This window comes from Marmota flaviventris, chromosome 7 (assembly GCF_047511675.1).
Source record: "Marmota flaviventris isolate mMarFla1 chromosome 7, mMarFla1.hap1, whole genome shotgun sequence".
NCBI classification, from domain to species: Eukaryota; Metazoa; Chordata; class Mammalia; order Rodentia; family Sciuridae; genus Marmota; species Marmota flaviventris.
This window is the reverse complement of record NC_092504.1, coordinates 31,176,704-31,198,671: the sequence shown is the minus strand read 5'-3', so window position 1 is coordinate 31,198,671 and position 21,968 is coordinate 31,176,704. Positions and strand designations below refer to the sequence as shown.

Genomic DNA, 21,968 nt, shown 5'->3' with positions numbered 1-21,968 from the left:
CTCAAGCGGTAGCGTGCCCGCCTGGCATGCGTGCGACCCGGGTTCGATCCTCAGCACCACATACAAAGATGTTGTGTCCACCAAAAACTAAAAAATAAACACTAAAATTCTCTCTCTCTTTAAAAAAAAAAAAAAATATATATATATATATATTAGCTGCAAGTGATCTAAATGGCTGTTTCAATAAGGCCAAAGGGAAGAGCAGGTGGACCCAGTGAAGGCGAGCCTGCCGGCGCACTGCATCTCCAGCAGTCATTATGACCGTCTCGCAGTGTCTCCGTGTATTTTGGAGTCAATGTACAGACAGGAGGGATGATTGGCATCCTTAATTTGAAACGATAGGTTATAAAGTTTATTTTAAAAATCTGCAAAATAACGAATTGGCTGGCAGTTCTCACTATTCTTTTGTGTATGCTCAAATGTGCAGTCGTCCTGGGGTGCTCCTTCCTGGTGTCCCGCCTCCAGGCTCATTTTTTCCACCCCTTTCCAAACCTACCTCCACCCTGAACACCCAAACAAGGACACCTTGTGAGTTCTTTTTGTACTGTGTTTCAGAATCTGTGATATCATTTACCCACATTCCACCAAATTAGAAGTGACTCACCTCAAAGCAAGTCTACTTCCATATTTATGTTCAACAAATAATTAGTGAGTGTTTATTATGTGAAGGTCTATTGGCAGATAAAAGGCTAAAATGTACCCTGGTTTATACCCTTAAGGAACTCACATTCTTTCCTCCTTTGCTTTATCACCTACTCATGTATGGATCACAGTCTCCCTACTGTTTTGCTCAATGCCTCATTGATCAGGACATTTCTGAGATAAAGGAGCTCGCTGCTGAATTAACTCACTTCCCCAGTCCTTTTCTGCAGCTTTGCTACTGTTTCTGATAAAGAATCCGGAATCTGACAAATAAGTAGGTCAGCTTTTGCCAAACTTTTTACCCAGCATTTTCTTCTTTGACATTCTCACACAGCACAGCTATTCCTGTCCATGCACAGACAGCTCTTTGAATGACAGCTTCTCCCTAACCTCACTGCTCCAGCTACCTACCACAAGACAAGGGCCTCTTCCTTCCACAAAATTTACTCCATATTTCTTGAACTGTTTGTCAAATAGTATAGATTTATAAAGTTGCATGATTTTAGAGAAAATCATCTTTAAAATTTAGTTAAGTTTTTAATCTCAAGTAGAATGCTTTTACTTTGGGTGGTGGGGGGGTGGCGGTACTGAGGATTGAATCCAGGGGTGTTTTACCACTGAGCTACATCCTCAGTCCTTTTTATTTTTTAATTTTCAGAAAGGTCTCACTAAATTGTCCGGGCAGACCTTGAACTTGGGGTCCTTGCCTCAGCCTCCCAAGTTGCTGGGATTACAGGTGAAGCCAGAATTAAAGATAGATAGTCAGTATAGAAAGGTAAATTGGGTCAGTTAGGTCAAGGAGGCCAATTTGAGTCGAAGAATTTGGAGACTACCTTCTGAGGGAATGAAATACCTTCAGAGTCCTTCCTCCACCTTTATCAAGATACCCTGCCCCTACTCCAACCTGTTGCTAAGGTAACTTAACCCAGGAATTGTCCCTCCCTACTGGGAGTTATAAAAGTTGTTAATTACACCACCTTGGCTCCTCCAGCCCATCTGCTTCTCATCTTTTAGCCATCTTACCTGAGCATCGCCTGGGCCTAGTCACATAAGCAGGAAGGAGAGAGATAAGGGGAAGAGAGCAGAACAAAGGAGGCCCAGGACATATAAAAAAGGCAGAATACCCTCACTTCTGGGGATACCAGGATACCAGCTATGGCCTCCTTCTCCCTCCTGGGAGAAGTTTATGTTATCCCCTTTTAAATAAACCCTGTTTATACGCTTGCCTCAGCGTGCTCCTCTAATGTTATACTTCAACATGTGACGGAGCAGGACTTGTCACCGGTAACCAGCAGTATCATAGGCATGCACCGTGGCACCCAATTGTTTTTATTATCTTAAAAAGTGGCAAGAGAACTTTACTGTGCAGAATTTATTCAGAAAAATACATATTAAACAATCTGACAAGTTTTTAAACCTGGTGTTGGGTGGATAACCTTAATACTTTATGTTGCCACTTACTGTCATAACTGAATGGTCACTGAATCATCATTTGCCTGCCCAACCTAATTTTACAAGCCTATTATTATATAAGTAATATTATTTCAACAATATAAAATTATTTTAAAATGCCTCAAATGTAATTATTATCCACAAAGCACTGTGAATAATCAAAAGGAACCAACTTCAGATCCAGGGCATTAAGTTTCTTTCCTGGGCCTGGGGATGCAGCTCAGTGGAAGAGCACTTGCCTAGCAAGCCAGGTGCTCTGGTTCAATCCCAGCATCATGGGGGAAAAAAGCAGTCTGACTCCCAAGCTTCCCTGGTTTTGCTGTTGAGATCCCTCCTCACTAGGCAGCCAGGGGAAACCCTTGCTCAGGCTGGATGTGAGGGTGGCAGTAGGGTGTAGTCTTGATGCTAATGCCCAAATCAATCAGTACTGAATGTCTTTGGGATTCACAGGATGTCAGAGTAGTTCAGGCCCAGGAATGACACAAACAGCACTTTCATAGGCCTTAGGAGTGAGGACAGAGGCTATGTTGGAGGACTTGTTGCATTTTTATAAATCTACAGACGTTATCAAAGAGCCAGAAGAATGAAAATACCCAAAATAGGCTTTAATTCTTCATGGTATATATATTTTGTACTCCAGTTACAAAATGAAATATAATAAAAATATCACAAAGAAATGTATAACCCAGGCATGATAAAACTATTATTTTATTGCATATTTGTTTCTGAGTAAGAGTTAAGATGTCTTAATAACTTCAAATAATATACAGTTTATGGAATGATATCCTTCTTTTAGAAACAGTTCTGAAAAGCCCATTATGTGCCTTTGCACTGAGGAAGAGCTCCCACTCCAACTTCCCTCTTACGTTTGTCACCGTCTCTCGCTTAGTCTGTCAGATTAAAAAAAATGTGTTTATTCATAAATTACACTGAAAAAAAATCCTCTTTAGGATGCGTATAAATCCAGAGTTTAATTCTAGTGATGTGTATAGGATGCTTATCACTATGTTTAAAAAATAATTTGTAATGTACCTAATGAAAGTTTTTTAAAAAAATTATGGTAAAATAAACATAAAAATTACCATTAGTGACATATAGTACTCTTCGCCATGTTGTGAAACCATCACAATAACTAGTTCCAGAATGTTCCCATCATCCCCAAACTCCTTATTCATTCAATGGTCACTTCCCACTCCCCCTTCCTCTTTGACAACCACTAATCTGTTTTCTGTATGGACTTGCTTATTTTGGATATTTCATATAAAAGGGATCATTGTACATGAGGCCTTTTTTTATCTGGTTTCTTTCACTTAGCATAACATGTTCACGGCTTCCCCATGTCACAGCATGTATTAGTACTTCTTTCCACTTTATGGCTGAATAAATTCCATTGTGTGTATGCATCATTTGCTTACCAATTCATGAGCTCATGCACATTGGTCTGTTCTTAACTTTTGGCTATTTTGCCTAGTGTTACTAAACTTGTGTGCAAGTTTTCATTTGAACACATTTTCAGTTCATTTTGCTACACAGCCAGGAGTGGAACTGCTGGGTCATACGGTAATTCTGTTTAACTTATTGAGTTACTGCCAAACTGTTCTCTACAGCAGCTGCACCATTTCACATCCCTGCCAGCAATGAATCAAAGTTCCAATTTCTCCACTTCCTTTCCACCACTTATGTTTTTAAAATTATAGTCATTTCAGTTGGTATGAAGTGATCTCTCATTGTGGTGTTGATTTTCATGATGACTAATGATGCGAGCATCTTTTCATGTGCTTGTTGGCCCTTTGTATATCTTCACTGGAGGAATGTTTAAGTCCTTTGCCCATTTTAAAATTGGGTTGTCTTTTTGTTGTTACATGTAGGAGTTCCTTTTATATTCTGGATATTAGTCCCTTACCAGCTATGTGACTTACAAATATTTTCTCCTATTTGGTGAGTTGGCTTTTCATTTTTTATGATAGTGTCCTTTGATACACTGAAGCTTTCAATTGTAATGAAGTCTAATTTATGTATTCTGCAGCTTGAGGTTTAGCTATTATATGTAAGAAACTACTGCTAAATCTAACATGATGAAGATTTATGCCTGTTTTCTTCTCAGAGTTTTAGGGTTGTAACTCTTGTATTTAGACCTTTGGTCAATTTTGCATCGATCTTTGTACAGGGTGTGAAGTAAGGGCCTGACTCCATTTTTGTTGTTGTTTGTGAGTATCTAGTTATCTCACCTCCATTTGTTGAAGACATTAAATAGTCTTGGCACTACAGGAGTTTATGCTCTTTAGCAGTAAAATTGGGTTTGCTTAAGAGTCTCTCTTATCAGATTAAGTAAATGCCCTTCTCTTCACCTTTTTGCTTCCCCCCCCCCTTTTACCATGAGAGGGTATTGAATTTTGTCAAGTGTTTTTTTCCTATCAATGGAAGTATTTTTTTTTTTCTGTTCATTTTACTATGTGGTGTATTACATTGATTTTGTACATTAAACCATCCTTGTATTCCTATGACAAATCTTACTTTGGTCATGGTGTATAATCCTTTTAAAGGGCTGTTGGATTTGGACAGAGTATTTGTTGAGTTTTGCATCTATATTCATAGGGATGTTAGTCTATAGTTTTCTTGTGTTGGTTTTGGTATCAAGGTAATGCTGGCTGTACAGAATGAGTTACAAATTGTTCCCTCCTCTTCCATTTTTGGGAAGGGTTTAAGGATTGGTGTCAATTGTTCTTTATATGTTTGGCAGAGTTCACCAGTGAACCTGTGTAGTCCTGTACTTTTTTGTTGGAAGTTTTTGATTACTAATTCAGCCTCTTGTCATGTCTCTTCGGTTTTTTAAAAAATTTTCTTCTTAAGTCAGTTTTGATAATTTGTATGTTTCTGGAAATTTGTCCATTTTATCTAGGTTTTCTAATCCATTGGCAATAATACTTTTGACAAATTCATTTATAGTTTAGTTACTCAAGCAACTATGCAATTTATCTAATATTTATGGAACTTAAATGTATGCCATATTTTATTACATTTATTTTTCTCAAGAAAAATATATATAGAATTTTATGAGTTAAACAAAAATTTCCCTAAATACTAAGGAACCATAATTTTATAATGGGGTGTGACTAGTGTAAATTTTATTGCTAAAGAGCATAAACTCCTTTAGTTTTTCTTTTTACCCAAATGATTACTCACATAAAACAAGCCTCTCTTTTTCTACTCAGAGGCAAGAATGGTAGGAGTGAAGACTCCGAGTCAGACTGTGTGTGTGTGTGTGTGTGTGTGTGTGTGAACCCTTGCTCTGCCACTTACTTGCTACATATACTCTTGGGGTTAACTCTCTGCCTGTTTCCTTAATTGTAAGAAAGGAAATAATAACAGAATCTACCTTATGTGGTTGTTGTGAAGATTAAGAAAATTAATGCATACAAAAAACTGACTTCTGTTCATAACAAGCATTAAATAATTATTAGTATTATTTTTCATAAAGTGGTCATTAATTGGAATTAAAATAAACAGTACCTAGACATATATCTCAATGGATAGGCTAATAATAAAAGCCAAGGCAGCAATGTGGACACAAGAAAGAGCCATGCTTTTCTCTAAAATTATAGGATCGGGACTAGAAGCTAAATGAAAGTCTTGGTCAATTCCCCGTCACTTGAAAAGAAATGGGTCTAATGATACCCAGGAGAGCAGGTGCTACTGCCTACAAAACTGCACTAGAGAGGCCCTGAATTAGAGTAGGAAATTCCATAAAGGAAAGCAAGTCCTGGGAGGGGAGAATTAGTTCCTTTACTTTAACATGAGTCTTCTGTGGGACAGGGAACTACAGCAGATAATGAGTGTTCCAAGAAACGATCATAAGATTTCAGCTTCCTCAAGGAGGTGAGGATGTAATGAGGATTCTGTTACTAAAATTTTTGTTTCTTATTAGATTTTTGCTCTTCACCTCCCTTCCCTTAAATATACTTCATAATATACATAAATATACTTCATAACAAATCTTTTGCCAGGAAAATAATGAACTTACACTCAAAATGAACATGTAAAATATTAATACATGACAAATCACTATCACCATTATTGTCTTAGTGACCACATCAGTAAAATGACTGTTGGATTTGATTTGGAAATAGAAGCACTTCCTTTCTTGGGTTCCTAGACAGAAACATTTCATGTGCATTCAAAATAAGTTCATTTTTTTTTAAAAAGAGATTTTGCTCCAACTTTTAATGAATTTTGAAAGATGAGAATTTAGACTCATTTTATATAAAGATTCATTAATGACTAGTAGGAAATATAAAAAAATGTTACTGCCCCGTGCATTTTTTTTGCAAACAATACACAATTCAGAGAGAGTATTGACATTCACAGATGTAATTAGAGTTTACAAATGTACAAAACTTTGGGTAACAAACACGTTAGACTTATTTTTCAAATATTGAATTAGCCCGATCCCTCCAAACTGCTTGATTACAAAGATGCATGATGGATTACTAACTGTGTCAAAATGTAAGAGACAAGTCAGAAGAGGCAAACACAAAACTTGAACATAATAACATCCTGTTCTGTCAATATCAAAAGACAAATCAAACAATTTTTTTGTAATAGAAAAGGAAACAAAACAAATTCATGTAATTAAATACTAGTTAGGTGAAAGAACAGTAAAGGGCATATAATATTTATTTTCTCTACATAAGTTTGCATATATTTAATGTAAACTGTCATATGTTTAAATTTCAATTAAAGAACATCATACATGTAATTCTTGATGAATCTAAATATAATGGAATGAAGATTTAAACAGACCCCAAAGATCATATTGTTTTATTTGGTCATTGTTGTTCTAATGCTTTAGTGTCCCCACCCCCCATTGGACTATGCCAATTTTAGAGGTAAAATCCATAACCAAAACATATATAGTGTAGTTGAAAAAACTAGATAGTATAGTCTTCAGTATGTCAGAAGTAGTGATTATGATTAAACAAAAATTACTGCAATTCATGTATGATGAACTTACAAAATAATATTTTAGAAGTTTTTAATGATGTTTGTGCTGTAATAAAATCAATCTGGATAATGTAAGTAAAATGGGCTAAACTATGAAGAAATGAAATTTCTGGTTAACACTGGATTGTTTTGGAGTAGCACTTTTTTCTTTATGTTTCATGTCAGGAACATATGTTCACAATCCACCAGCTGTAGTTTTGATTTACTAAGAAATGAAAGTTTTAATCCTGGTCCATCCACTCCTTGCTTTTTTTTTTTTTTTTTTTCAACATTTCAGCTTGAGATGAGGCACTCTGTGCCCAGGAATATTGCACATTTACTAAAAACATATCCACTGATAGTAGAATAATTGTAGTAAATTAATAAAGGAAGAAGATATTTTCATTTAGAAAACAAAGCACTAAATTATAATTTTACAGTCACAACACAAGCTCCAGCTCTTCCTAGGCACAGTGGAGCAACCTAAAAAAGAAACAAAAAGAGATATATTTGGATTTGGAGGATATTACTCCCATTGAAATAGTGACATAGTTTATTTGTTGGCAAAGACCTGCTTCCTCAGCCGTACTGTGACCTGCCCTCTTGATGTCAGATTTTCAGCCTAAATTGTTTTGGGCATATTACCAGATTAGTGGTACTCATTTTTTTTAAAGGTGATTTTTTTAAAGATGGCTCAGGAATTAGTTATATGAAACATTATATTTGGCTAAAATGATGAACAATATGGATGTGAAAAAAAAATGTTGAATACTTTAAGTAACGCTGTCACCAAACAAATACTACCCATACAACCCTCTAGCAGGAGAGGAAACAAACCTGTTGAATGAATCTAAGCAATAATCTTAATTTATAGATAAGGAACAATTCTTACATCTTTCACTTATTGTCCTCTTTTTTTTCTTAAAAATACCCAAGACACTAGGCAATTCATAGCTGAAATTAAGGTTTGGACAAGATTAAAGATTACTTGTTCAACAATTAAAGCTGAACAGCATTCTGAACACAGTAAGAATCTATGCAGGTGTGTTAAAATGTTAGCATTTGGGGTTGGGGTGACTAAAGCAAAATACTAAGAAAGTTTGCTTTGTTATTATGTGTGTAAGGGTATAAGAAAGTGTTTTCTGTCAAATCTTTAATAGCAAGATGACTTCCTAATTAGTTTGACTGCCTATTCTGCCACCCCTACCATCACCCCCATGACGATTTGAGAATGACCAGACTTTAATTGTAAGAGAATTCTCAGTTGTTTTCCATCTGAATCAGTTTTGATTACTGTTTCTCCTTGAAAAAAATCAATTAACCTATTTTAAAATCATATCTATTATAGTATTATAGAAGCTATAACCTCTAAATCATTTAAACCAAATGTCAGTTTGTATTTAGCAGCTTTTCTCAATATATTTTTCCCAAGATATTAAGCCTCCACACTGTCAATAGGTGATACTGTCATGACAACCAACTAGAAAGCTTAGCTTTTAGACTTCAGGAATACATTGCAGTCACCTTGTGCTTTGAGTCAAGGCTGGTAGTGGGGTAGGTGGTGGCTTGAGACTTTGCAATCTCATTTTAGTCCCTATATGAATTACCTCTTGTCCATATGTTAAACATTGAGAGAAAAACATTTATTCTCAGATTCTATGGGTATAAATTCACATTTTTAGGTGCCTTAAAAGAGAATTAGTGGTGGAATATAAGCAAAATAGCTATGTGATCCAGATTACTGATTTTGATACTAGCTGATTTTTAGCATAAAGTATTAATTATCTGTTATAACAAGTGTCAAATATTGGCTAACAGAGTTTCTTATAACTGATATAAGGGCTTAAATCAAGTACTTCTCAGAAAAAGAGAGTTTCTACCTCATTTTGGACTTCTTCATAGTCATTCACAACTACTTCTGCCATCATGGGAGGCTGACATCAGGTAATTATGTAATTTATTTTTGATGTTGTTGTTCTAATTAAACTTTATTTATAAAAGCATGTATAAGGCTACACTGAGCTCATGAGAAGTTGTTTGCCAACCTGAGGATAGGCCAGTGCCATTAAACACAAATACAATTAATGTTTTGTAAGCCTTTTAAATTGTATCTGCATTTAATAATCATGTAATTTCTAAGGAAATCCTGCAGCTCTAATTCAAACCCTCAATCTTATCCCTTTTATCTTTCTCCAAGAGATCTCATTTACTTAAGAAATAAAATTAAGGAGGTAGTAACAGAGTCTTTTTCTTACCTTTCTCTTCACTTAAAAACTCCCTGTACCATTGTATTCATATTCTCATCTTTTTCTCAAGCCACGGGAGGTAATATTATCCCTCTAGTCTGGATGACCAGTCTTTACTCTTAATTCTGTTTCCCATCCTTCTTTCAAGAAGATGCTCAAAAGTTTTGCTTGTTTTTTTCTACCAGAATCTCTCTCACCCTCTTGCTGTCATCTCTACTGTGAAAAAAAGTCCTTGGCTCAAATTCTAATCCTACCATTTATTTGCTATGTGATCTTGGGTTAGCTATTTAACCTTTCTGTGTCTCAGGTTCCTTATCCTATACAGTAGAAATAAGATCACTTACACCTTCCAGGGTTGTTGAGAGGATTAAATACATTTTTAATGTGAAGTGCTTACCGCATGATACATATAATGTGCACAATAAATGTCAATTTATTTTAGCTCCCACACCTTTTAAATTGTGTGGTGGCTTCTGCTTATGTCACATTCTCAGAGGGCCCCACAACATCATGAATGATGAATTTCCATTCTTCTTTATGTAGTTGAAACGCTCTCCTTCCTGTGACTATCTTATTCCACTAGCCCTAAGACTCTCTCTAATCATTCCTTTGTTGCTTTCTTCAGAGGCCACACTTCCAGTCCAACCCAGTAAGCGTGGGTCTGTAAGGACTGGTTGGTGGGAATGGTAATATCTCTTGACTTCATCTATATTTAACACTTGTAGCCTTGCAATGGAAGCAATCTTCTAAATGTTTTCCTTTTATCCAGTATCTCTGCTGCCCTGCCCTAACCCAACTTACACTGAGCCCAACAGTATTACTCTCTTGGGTAAAATCCTCTGCTGGCTGCTGATTACCAAACTAATTAGCTTGGCCTTCATAGGGCTCTACTCTGATCCAACCTCTTCTCCATTAAGAACTCCTCCTCGGGCTGGGGTTGTGGCTCAGCGATAGAGTGCTCGCCTAGCAAATGTGAGGCCCTGGGTTTGATCCTCAGCACCACATAAAAAATAAGTAAATAAAATAAATGTATTGAAAAATATTTTAAAAAAGCTCCTCCTCTCTAGCATGCATGTTTATAACCAGCCATTTTCCCTCAATATGTCTTGTGTATTTCTGTGTCAGTGACATTTCTTCCATGTTTTCTCACACAATTTCTCCTTTATTTCTAACCTTTTGAATTGGATCACTTCAGATTGATGCTTAGTTTAAAAAATCCCACTTTTTCCTCACTAATGCCATCCCAACAATCACTTCTTTAGTCTGAAGATATACTTAATATCCCCTCCCTCATACTGTAGGTTCTTCCTTTGCACATATATCTCTCACCTACCTAAGTCAGTTCTTTGACAATCAGATTCTCAGAAGTTTTTTGGGGGATATACTTACCATTGCTCCCTGCATATAAGAAAACCTTGACTCAGTTATTGTCTTTATGTGCCAAATACTGAACTGGGTGTTTATAAGCACAAAGTCCTGATTCTAGTCTTGGTGATGATGATTCTTATGAGTGTTTAGCTTCCGCAGAAACAGATATGGAATTCTTTCTGTTTAAAAGCTTGCCATGCCCAGTTTCTTATTCATTAATGTAATTTAGGGTTGCCATCTTATCAGGTTGTGATTTAATTTAATCAGGTCTCAAATATCAATGCTTCTGTATTTAAAAAGTATCGCTCGTATATGGGCAAATTATTCAAATTTCTCTGATTCTGTTCTTGCTTCTTATTTTTCATTCTTTCTCCTCCTTCTGTGATAGCCCTCTTGTGGCCCTATCAGCTCTATCAGTGCCAGAACATTTCACCAAGAAAATGATGGGATCAATGAATAATTTCTTTTGAGTATTAACTTTTACTTTGAAGGTAATTTTGGATTTTAATTATATTTTAAAATTAAATATTGTCTCTTGTTTTTTCATATTTAATCAAGAGGTGACCTTATCATATCCATGTAATACATTTCAATATTGGACAAAGTTGAGTGGTTCTTTACCAAAAATTATTTTCACAAAAAGAGAGTATGATAATGAAAATGAAAAGGCTATACCTGGGTCCACTCATTTGTCTGGGGATCATAAGCCTCCACCGTGTTAAGGTATGCCTGTCCATCATATCCTCCAACAGCATACAATTTATCGCCAAGTAAACAGACCCCCACCGCATCTCTGCTGATGCTCATAGATGCCACTGCAGTCCACATATCTGTTTTGGGATCATATCTGAAAGAAAATTTTTAGAACTGGAGCTGACATTGTTCTCAAAATATTATATGTAAAAATAGTTTTGTCCTTTAAGTCTGTCTTCTTGTCTGCTATGTAACTAAAAAAATCATTTCAACATGTTTTAGAGAAAAGATCAGTATTTTCTTAAATATTTTAAATTATAGTATTATAGATTAATTTAGCATATGTGTAACACTTAAAAGGAGCTAACATAAATAAATACTAAAAACTAAGTCAAGGCCTTAAACTCCCTATTGAAAATGTAGAAAAATCAAATACATTAAGCTATATATATGATGACTTATACCCTCAATCTTGTAGTTGCCCATTTTAGATCTTCTTGTCCCTTTCATGAAGCATCTTAACTAGACACCCAAAGTGGTCTCTCGATGAGCAGATGCTTCTGGCTAAGATGACCTATTTTTTTTTTTTTTGATACCTCTTCTATCAATGAACATAATTTTGCTGGATATAGTACTATAGTAAGCCCATAATTTATGGGGTAAAGTGTATAAAGTCTTCCACATTCCCTTCCTGAATTATAACATGTGACAAGCATGTTTTATCCTCATACAGATGAAGAACAAGGTATAATTTGACTGCTTTCTCAAGAAAGAACCAAGTCTTATTATTCTACAGAGTGCTCATTATTATCAACAAACATTGATTTTTCTTTTTATCCTTCTAGTCACAACTTATTTAATAAATCACCCTCATCTTTAAAAAATATGATAAAGTCCTTGTTTCTTGGGCACTCATTAACTTCCAATTCCTCTTTAAAATCAAAATCCTTTATAATGTCTCAAGACCCTATATAATCTGTCCCCATCCACTCCAACTCCTTCCTGTCGATATCTCCATTGCTCTTTGCTCTCTGGTCACAATGGCTGCCTTTCAGTTTCCTGTATGAGCCATATTCTTTTCTACTTTAGAGTGTTCATACATGCTTCTGTTGATTCTACCTCTAAAATGCATTCAATACTCTTCATTCCTAGACTAGAATGAATGTATGACATGGGTACCTCATGTACCATCCAAATCTCCCAGTATTAGGCTCTCTGGCCCCAAAGTTGAGCTTTGTGTAATCAGTTTGAATGACTTGATTAAGCTTTTTAAGATCTGTTACTAGCCTCTGCTGGGTGCAGTGGTGCACACCTGTAATTCCAGTGACTTAGGAGGCTGAGTCAGGGGAATTACAAATTTGAAGTCAGCCTGGACAACTGAGTGAGACCTTGTCTCAGAATAAAAACTAAAAAGGGCTGCAGAGGGCTGGGGATATAACTCCATGGAAGAGTCCTTGCCTAGCATGTGTGAGGCCCTGTGTTTGATCTTCAGGACCACACACATAAAAAAAGAGAGAGATATTATTAGCCTTTTAAAATTTTATATTATTTCATTTTGTATACAAATATGTCAGAAATGTCTCTATCCTTTTAACTTTTTATTTAGGTTCCAGCCTCTAGCTCATTCTCTCTGAACTTCATTAAGCTCCTTTTCTTAGTAGGTATAGCATCCAGTACAAAACAGGCACAAAATAAATGTTTGCCATATGCTTCAATTAATAATTTATGCAATCAATTCTAAGGTAAAGTTTAAGTAAGCAGAGTAACATGATGAGAGAAGAATCTGAGTAGGCTGCTGGCAGACAGAAGAAGAGATGGCTAGAGCAGACAATCCATGCCTACAGAACTCCCAGAGAACCACTCTCATATGATGGATATTCAGTAGAGTTATCAATTTTCCTGGAGGTACTAGAGTCTTATATTTGATTTTTTCCCCCTAGTTTTCCTTCTCAGAAAATTACCTCTCCACACAGTCAGAGAGTCTGGAAGTCAAGTTGGATGCAGGAGCATCGTGTCCTCCAATAGCATACAGCAATCCATTCCAGGTTGTTACTCCTACGCCGCCTCTCCTTTTTGACATTTGTGCACACAGTGTCCATTTATTAGTATGAGGATCAAAGCATTCTACTGATTTGAGACAAGAACTTCCATCACGACCACCAACTGCATAAAGTCTGTAAAAAGAACACAAGAAATGATAAATAAGAAATAGTGCTGTTGCTCTGCTTAAGACAGAGAGGCTATTCTTATGGTATTTCATTGAATTAAGATGCCCAGTTGTCAGAGACACTGTCAATTTATGTGCCATTAAGAAATAAGACATCTAACAATTAAATGACACTTGTATATGTTATATATCACCCTGTATACATGAAAAAGAAAACATAACTGCACATGAAAGCAGTGACAACTATTTAATAGCTGCCATCTCTTTGATAAGTCACCATTGACTGCAATAGGCATTGTAATTTTATAGATGTTAAAAAAATGTGTCTTAGAATAGATAAAACACACACGTGGAGAAGGCTTTGGGGCCCTCTACCCTCTTACCATGGGTCTTCCCTGTAAAAATGATATAGTCCAGTGATAAAGAGCATAAATTCTTGAACCAGACTATCTGGATTTGAATGCTAGTTTCTTCACTTACTCCTTGTGATTGTGGACAAATTATTTAATTTCTATGTGCCTCAATTTCATCATCTATAAGCATGATATCACAGTATTATTAATAATTACAGTGCTTAGCATGTAGTAAGCATGGTATAAGTATTTAAAGAAAAATTGTCTCTATTTGTGTTCTTTTAGAAAACAGCATTTTTAGCAGATCTTAAAATTGTACAAATAACATTTATACTGAGTTAATGTTAAGAATTAAATGTGTTGTTAACATTTCATGAAGAATCATTATCTCAAGCAGTGGTTTTCAAGTTGTCTTCTAAGAATAGGATTTTACAGATGAATGGCGCAGGGGTATTCCCAAAATTGTTCATTTGAAATTAAAGTTTTTGATAGAATTTTTAATTTTCAAAAATATCACCTGACTCAATTAAATTCCATGCAAGATTTAGAACTCATTTCTCTTCTCACATGACAGTATCTACTACAATAAAAACAGGAAATTATGTCAACTTGTTTATTTACTTATTTTATGTGATGCTGAGGATTGAACCTAGTGCCTCATATGTGCTAGGCAAGTACTCTACCACAGAGCTACAACCCCAGCCCATCAACTTGTGATAATATTGAACTATGTATTTTAGAATAAGATTTAGATCTTCACAGACTTTTAAATTTATGATCAAGAATGCAAGTAGTTGGCTGATACTGTTTGATATTCAACTTAGAACAAAAATTTTCCTACTACTTTCAAATTATTTGAGCAATCTAATGGAAGAGTCTCCTGAGACTCCAATTAAATTACTCTAGTAATTAAAATAACTATTGCCATTTCAACCTTTTATCTGTGAATCAGGATTTTCTCATACTACTAGACAACCAAAAGAAAACAGAACTAAGCTGGATGTTCTTGAAAACTGAGTTATTCTTCTATATCATTTTTATAAAATTTAAACTTGAACTTAAAGTTAAGAGAGAGATTTTACTGTTAAAAATATCTTAACAACAATTTAGAGGTAGCCTGATGAGAGAAGAAAGGAAGTCTAAGTAAAGCTTCTTTTTGTCAAATACCATAGAAAGGAAAAATTCAATATTCTGGAAACGTTAAGATATAGAATATATTGCATAAAACATAAACACAACTACATTTGTTCCATTGAACATTATAAAATAAGGTAAGATAGTAAAAAGAGGAAGTTATTCAAGGCTGTCTCAATTATATTCAATTAATTAAATTTCCAGCAGGTTAAAATGTGAAATATTTACTTATCATTAGGGGACAAAGAAAGGTAAGGAAGTTATTTTTATTTCTGGAAATCAGGTTTTAAAGAAAGAAGGTGGTTGTTCCTTTGTCCTCTATTAGAAATGAGAGCTCAGAAACTTGACATTGAACAAAAATTCACCCAACAAACTAATCCCTGAAGTTTAACCCAAAAGGTCTAAACAAGGGGATGTGGCTCAAGCGGTAGCGTGCTTGCCTGGTATGCGTGCGGCCCGGGTTCAATCCTCAGCACCACATATAAACAAAGATGTTGTGTCCGCCGAAAACTAAAAAATAAATATTAAAAATTCTCTCTCTCAAAAAAAAAAAAGGTCTAAACAAACAAGGGACTGATTTAATTTTCTTCTTTTTTCTTATTTTCAGATTTGTAATGGTTGATGTTTGTATCAAAGTTAGTAAAGATACATAGTGACACATTTGTAAGTTATTTCTTTAGCTAAAATAAAGGAAGGGAGAGGTAAGGAGAGCAGATATGTGTATTTTCTTAAAATACAATTCTACTAACAATTCTAAGTTTCTATTTTTTGATTTCTTCTCTTTCTGGAAATAATAATACAAAATGAATGCAACAAAAAATTTTATTTAACATTCACGGAGGGCTTCATTTCACAGACGAAAGGAGTGAAAAAGTTTCACATTTAGTTTTTGAGTAACCAGGAAATACGGGTGAAGGTCTATCTAAATCAGTTTATTTATAGCAGATGAGAGGCAAGAGAGAGCCTCCTTCCAAATCCATTCTGGTTTTGCCAGTTTACCAAATTTTGAAAGATGAGGAGCCAAATTAAAGACAAGTCAGTAGAGAAGATAGAAGGAAATTTTAGAGGAACATAGAAACAGACTGCCCTACTTTTAAAAGACCATATACTTTTAAAGGTATATATATATATATAAATCATCATATTTTTACAGTATAATTTACATTTTTAATAGCTACTTGGTAGATGAGTCAGCCATCAAAGAATCTGAAAATATGAAAAAAGAGAAAAAAAAAACCAACTCAAGTCTTCCCTTAGTTTTGACCTTTTGGTTTAAACTTTAATATGGATATTTACATAAGAATCTCTTCACTCTAAATGATGATTAAAAATGGACAGCATTTGCACATTAGAATGAAAGCCCAATGATGGGCTTTCATTTGTTTTTAAAATTATAAAAAGAGTCATTGTTTAAAAAGTTTCTTTAAATCACTTGAAGTATTTATACATTTCTTTAAACTGGAAATGATACTGCTTAATAAATTTCAGGTATCGCGTTTTAATGAATTTTAAGCACTTCCTTACTTGCCACTTAGTACTGCCACACCGACTGTGCTCCTGGGGGTGGACATGGTGGCAACAAAGTTCCACTGACGAGCCTGAGGGTCCCATCTTTCTACTGTGTTCAGATAGCTCCAGCCATCATGCCCGCCTACTGCATACATGGGACCTTCCAACACAGCCACACCTAAACACAGACAGGGAGAGGTGATGACTGCCAAGAATATTTGCTGCCAACATCACATGTAAGCTGAACTCGAAGGACAATACACCTTAGACATATAAATGTAACCAATCAAAAATCTGTACTTTAGATATTTGCCTTCCTCATTGCTCCTCTTAGTGGGTAGGTGGGTAGGGATAAAATAGCACTGTAGTTCTGCTCTTAGAGCTTTTAGAAACTGTTATTTCCAGGCATGACAGTGGAAAGTTAATTTAAAACTATACCAGATACAGTGCCAAAAACATTTTTTAAAATTCTGGATTTAAGACATATTTGAAAAAAAATTTATTCTTTTCCCCCTATTAATTCAAATTAATGATATTTTACTATAGTTAGATTTGTTATAAGCCAATTGATTGATTCACTGCCAGGGAGTCAAATTGGATTCAACAATTATCTATTGGGTTTCTACTAAGGGCCAGACATTTAATAGAACTTGTCAGATGTTCTAATAAATATCTATTTTGTGTCTCCTGAAAATATAAGACCCATTTGGACCTTATATTTTTAAGACACAGGCACAATAAGGAGCAAAATAAAAGGGTAGAGAGCGCCAAGGGAGACTTTTCTGATAAGGTGACATTTGAGCTGATGAGTGAATGAAGTTAGGAGATCAGACATGGAGTTATCTTTGGGAAGAGAATGAAATAGAAGGAACAGCATAAGCAAAGGCCCAGAGTAATGCTCGGTGTGTCTGAGGTATAGCACGTGGCCAATTTGGCGAAGCAGGGAGACTGAGGGGGTGAGTGTAGGTGAGGAGGAAGAGTGCAGAGTCACATCACACAGGGCAGTCAGAAATAAGTACACTGACCTTGTTTGAGGACTTTGGATTTTACTCTTAATGAGAAGAAGAGCCAATAGAGGGGTTTGAAAAGAGGTAGGACATGATTATGGCCAGGTGAGGTAAAAAACTCGAGGGCAAAAAACTTTTTATAATACAAATATATTTTAATTTGTGAGATCATGGTTAGATAAGATTAAAATATTTGTTTTTCATGCATAACCCAAAGTAACATTTTACTTCACTCATTTTTTATATCATGTTTTGTGCCCCACAGTGCTGACTACTGGAGATTATATATGTGTGTATGGGTATATATTTATAATATTTATATATTGCCAATTTTATAACATATCCAATTTTAGATGTACTATGAAAACATGTAATATGTAATTAATCAAAGGGTAAAGGAAAAAGAGTCCTCCTAGTCCAACCCCTTAAACAATAGCTTTGAGAAAGAAATTTTAGTTGTAGAAGCTTTTTTTCAAATAAACTCTTCATATAATTTTCACATATGAAGAGATAAAGGGAGTGGTTCTTAAATAAAGTGAGTTCAAATTTATAAAATTTACTTATTAATAAGGTAAAACCAAGGTTGTTTTGAATAAATGAAACAAAAATTTTGAATTAGGACTTAAAGAAGACATTTAAACTATTGACTATCATCCTCTAACTGGCTGTGGTTCACAATGTCTTTCATATGGCACCTGGAACTCATGATGGCATTTCATGCACAATCCAGCTGGCACAAATCATGAATCATTATATTCTATGTACTATATTTACCTTAAATTAGAATAGGTTTCTCTCTACATGGTAGAAGAAGTATGTAGTTGAATTAAACTATCAACCCTTGTTTATAGTAAATCCAAATTTATATCTCATTCAGAGACTAGGGGTGTAGCTCAGAATTTACAGGGCCAAGGGTTTGATCTCCAGCAGCACAAACAAAACAAAACAAAAATGAATAAATCTGATTTGTTCTTAAGATACATGTTCCTATTCTGTGCCTATGTATTAGCTGATCTTATGGACTTCAGAGTAATGTTTTACAGTTTTCTTTGTTACATTTCATATAATTAATTTTAAACTCCTCCTTTCAGTGTCCCTTAGCCCAACTCTTTGGCTTTTACTCTTGTACTGAAACTTAATATATTATCTTTCACTGAAACCTAATTACCAACTAGTAGAATTCCTTGTCCCTTTGCTGTTTTGTTGTTCCTGTCACCACACCAGTCTTTATTCCTAGATAGCATTTATTATTGGCTATTGGCTTTTTTGAGCAGCCTTTATCTACACTGGTGCCTAGTATTAATTTAATAAATTGAGTATACACCATGCTAGCTAAATTCAACTGTGCTTTCATTGCTATGCATCCATCTTTTATAGTGACCTATCAAATTCTTTATTCCAACTATTATAAACCTTTTCTAATCTGATAAACTGACCATAAAGCCACTGATTCTTCATTCTCTGAATTTACATCTTTTTGCAATGTGACTATAGGTCCGTCCTTTCATGAAGAGTAGGAATCTATTTCTCTACTTTTTAAACCAAGGCTTGCCCACGGGACTTGTCTTGGTCAGTGAGGCATTAGCAAATATAATGCAAGTAGAGGCCTGAAATTTTGAGCACTGTGGCTTGCATTCTCCTGCTTTCAAAACCCTATGATGCCACCATGTGAAGGAACACAGGGCTAATGTGCTGAAGGATTAGAGTCATATGGGCAGTTGCTGCTGTTGGCCAGGCCAACAACCTGCCTAAAACAACCAGACATGTGAATAAGGCAATCCCAGATCATTTAGTCAACCTGCCAGCCCACCACAGATTTATGAAAACCTGGCAGAGATCATCCAAGGCAGCCTAAACCAGAAAAACTGTCCTTTTGACCCATGAGCCAAATAAATAGTTGTTGCCTTAAGCTTCTCCATTTTGGACTGGTTTGTTATGCAGTAAAAGCTGGGTGATGCACACACCTTTTAAGTCCCATCTAGTTTTAATTCTACCTCCTTTATTCTCATAAAACAACCTGTTATTCTATTTCACTGAGAAAAAAGAGGTCCCTAACTTATCTTCCATGCATCTTAGAATGAACCCTCAGTTCCTTGAGGGTGAAGACAGTGTCTTCATCTGTGTAACATACAGAAAAAAGAGCAGGGCACACAGTATATGCTAATCATGCTCAGTAAATTACTGAGTGATAAAATCAAAGTCTCTCTTACTACATTCTCTGTGTCACCTCAAAATTCTTCTGAGTTTTTATTCCATTTCTGTTTAAAAACCAGGGGATACATAAATATAAAAAATAATAATGCTAAGATTTTTAAATAAGCATTTAAATGAGGTTAGGTAAAACTAACTGCAAACATAGAACACTTCTGTGAAAAGGTGGCTTCGACCATGCTGCTACCCTAAACCCCTCAGATATGTGTGTTTTTACCTGCACTGGCTGCTGTCATACTTGTGTATGTGCTTGTTTTCTCTGCTTCTGCTTCTCAGATAACAGGAGTATGAGAACAATTGCTTGGTGGTTGATTACTACCGACTCAGCTGCTATGTTGGTTGTCTTCTTCCTGGTATAGAATGTAAAATACCATGGCAGCAGATGTACGACAGTATAGTGAATCTGCAGCTATACTTACCAAGGCCATGCCTATGTGTGGACATTGGAGGCATCACACTCCAAGTTTTTGTTTTGGGGTTGTAGCATTCTACAGTATTCAAAGTCTTCAGTCCATCTCTCCCTCCAACCACGTACAGTTTGTCATCTAACACTGCAACACCGAACTGTAGCCTCCGCCCATTCATATTTGCCACAGGAGTCCACGTATTTGTACGCAGATCATATTTTTCAATGCTTGTTGCTCCTTAACAGTAATATGCAGAAATTATGTGAATGAAAATGCCACCATGATTGACTATTTTATAAAATTATGCATACAAAAGGATAATTTTTATTAGCATTGAGAACAATACTTTGACTGTATCCCATGAAGCCCCTGCAATATCGGGCTCCTCCTACATCCATGACCTCATCTCCTACCATTCTCCAGGGCATACGCCAGGCCCAGAATTAAAAGGTAAAGTGGGCAAGGATTAGCTGTCAAAGGAGACTGAGAAACTATGGCCAGAAGTGGGAGGAAAAGCAGAGGAGGTTAGTGTCATACAAGGCAAAGGTAAAATGCTGGTAGCAGGGAGGCTGGCTAACATCATCAATGCTCTTGAGAGAAGCAAGTTAAGACAAAGACTAAAAGATATTACTGGACTCAGCTACATGGAGGCCACTGGTGACATGAGGAAGACTTTCTTAACTAAGTGGCTGAGACACGATAGGAGGTGAGGAATTGGAAATAGCGAGCACAGAGGATTCTTCTAAGAAGTTTTGCTACAAAAGGGAGGAGGAAGAAAGGGGTTACAAGGAGGGTTGATGGAGGTTTTACTTTGTTGTTAAAATTGGAAAACCTTGAGTTGGTTTAAATGCTTATGGGAGGAATCTAGTTGAAAAGAAGGAAGTTGAAAACACTGGAGATGAAAAGGAATCATAATTAATAGTGTGAGGTTCCTGAGGAGGCAGGAAAGGGTACTACCCACAGCACAGGCAGAGGCTGGCTTCTATAGGAAGAGGGAACCACATCTATGCAAGGAGGAAGGGCAAAAGGTCTGTGTTTTGGGAACTTAAGTATGGGACATTAGGTAGTTTCTGCTAATGCTGTCTACATTGTTTTAAAAACTGGAAGATTCCAGAACTATTCTCTTTATGAGTTAAAACCAGTAGAGATTAAAAACAAAACAAAAACCAAGAACAAACCAAATACAAACAAAACCCCCACCTCTCCTCAAAAAAACCCCAGCCCCCAATCATGAAGACTTCAATTAGAATCCTTTCTCCTAAGCTTCTAATATACCAAGTCATCAGTGCTAGCCTTACAGAATTATGATCGTGACAAACATTTATCCTAAAGTATTTGTTATATTAGGTCAGAGAACTAGTAATCTCCTAAAAATTGACAATCTCCTAAAATTTACAAATAGTTTTGTTCTACATATAGATATTATATTTTCTTATGTTATAGTTCTTTTTCTAAACTGGCCCTATGCAGTTTTAAGTTATTTGGGATTAATACCAAGTCTCTTTCCATCTTTTTTCTTCACAGCACCAAACAGAATCCTTTCTAATAGTAGCTGTTCAAAAATACTTTTGAATGTGAGTGATCTTTCTTTATAACTTTTTCACAATAATGAAATTCTATTCATATGCTTAGATTACTTCATGTAAGAGTTTATGTCATTTATCACTTCAAAAATGATCTCACTCCAGTCAGAATGGCAGCTATTATGAATACAAACAACAATAAGTGTTGGCGAGGATGTGGGGTAAAGGATACTCTCATACTGTTGGTGGGAATGCAAATTGGTGTAGCCAATATGG

The 21,968-nt window shown here is 35.6% G+C and overlaps 1 protein-coding gene across 7 annotated transcripts in view; it reads right to left on the bottom strand.

Moving 5' to 3' along the window:
* Positions 1 to 6,446: 6,446 nt before the first annotated feature.
* Klhl5 (kelch like family member 5) overlaps positions 6,447 to 21,968 on the bottom strand; it is a 68,043-nt gene continuing 52,521 nt past the window's right edge. For all 7 annotated transcript variants that reach the window (XM_027938697.2, XM_027938671.2, XM_027938680.2 and 4 more), the window contains 5 exons: positions 20,182 to 20,406; positions 16,560 to 16,722; positions 13,343 to 13,555; positions 11,364 to 11,535; positions 6,447 to 7,557 (listed from right to left, as the gene is read on the bottom strand). In XM_027938697.2, the coding sequence (XP_027794498.1) occupies positions 7,501 to 7,557; positions 11,364 to 11,535; positions 13,343 to 13,555; positions 16,560 to 16,722; positions 20,182 to 20,406 (830 nt within the window). In that variant the 3' untranslated portion in view covers positions 6,447 to 7,500. The remainder of the gene's footprint in view (positions 7,558 to 11,363; positions 11,536 to 13,342; positions 13,556 to 16,559; positions 16,723 to 20,181; positions 20,407 to 21,968) is intronic.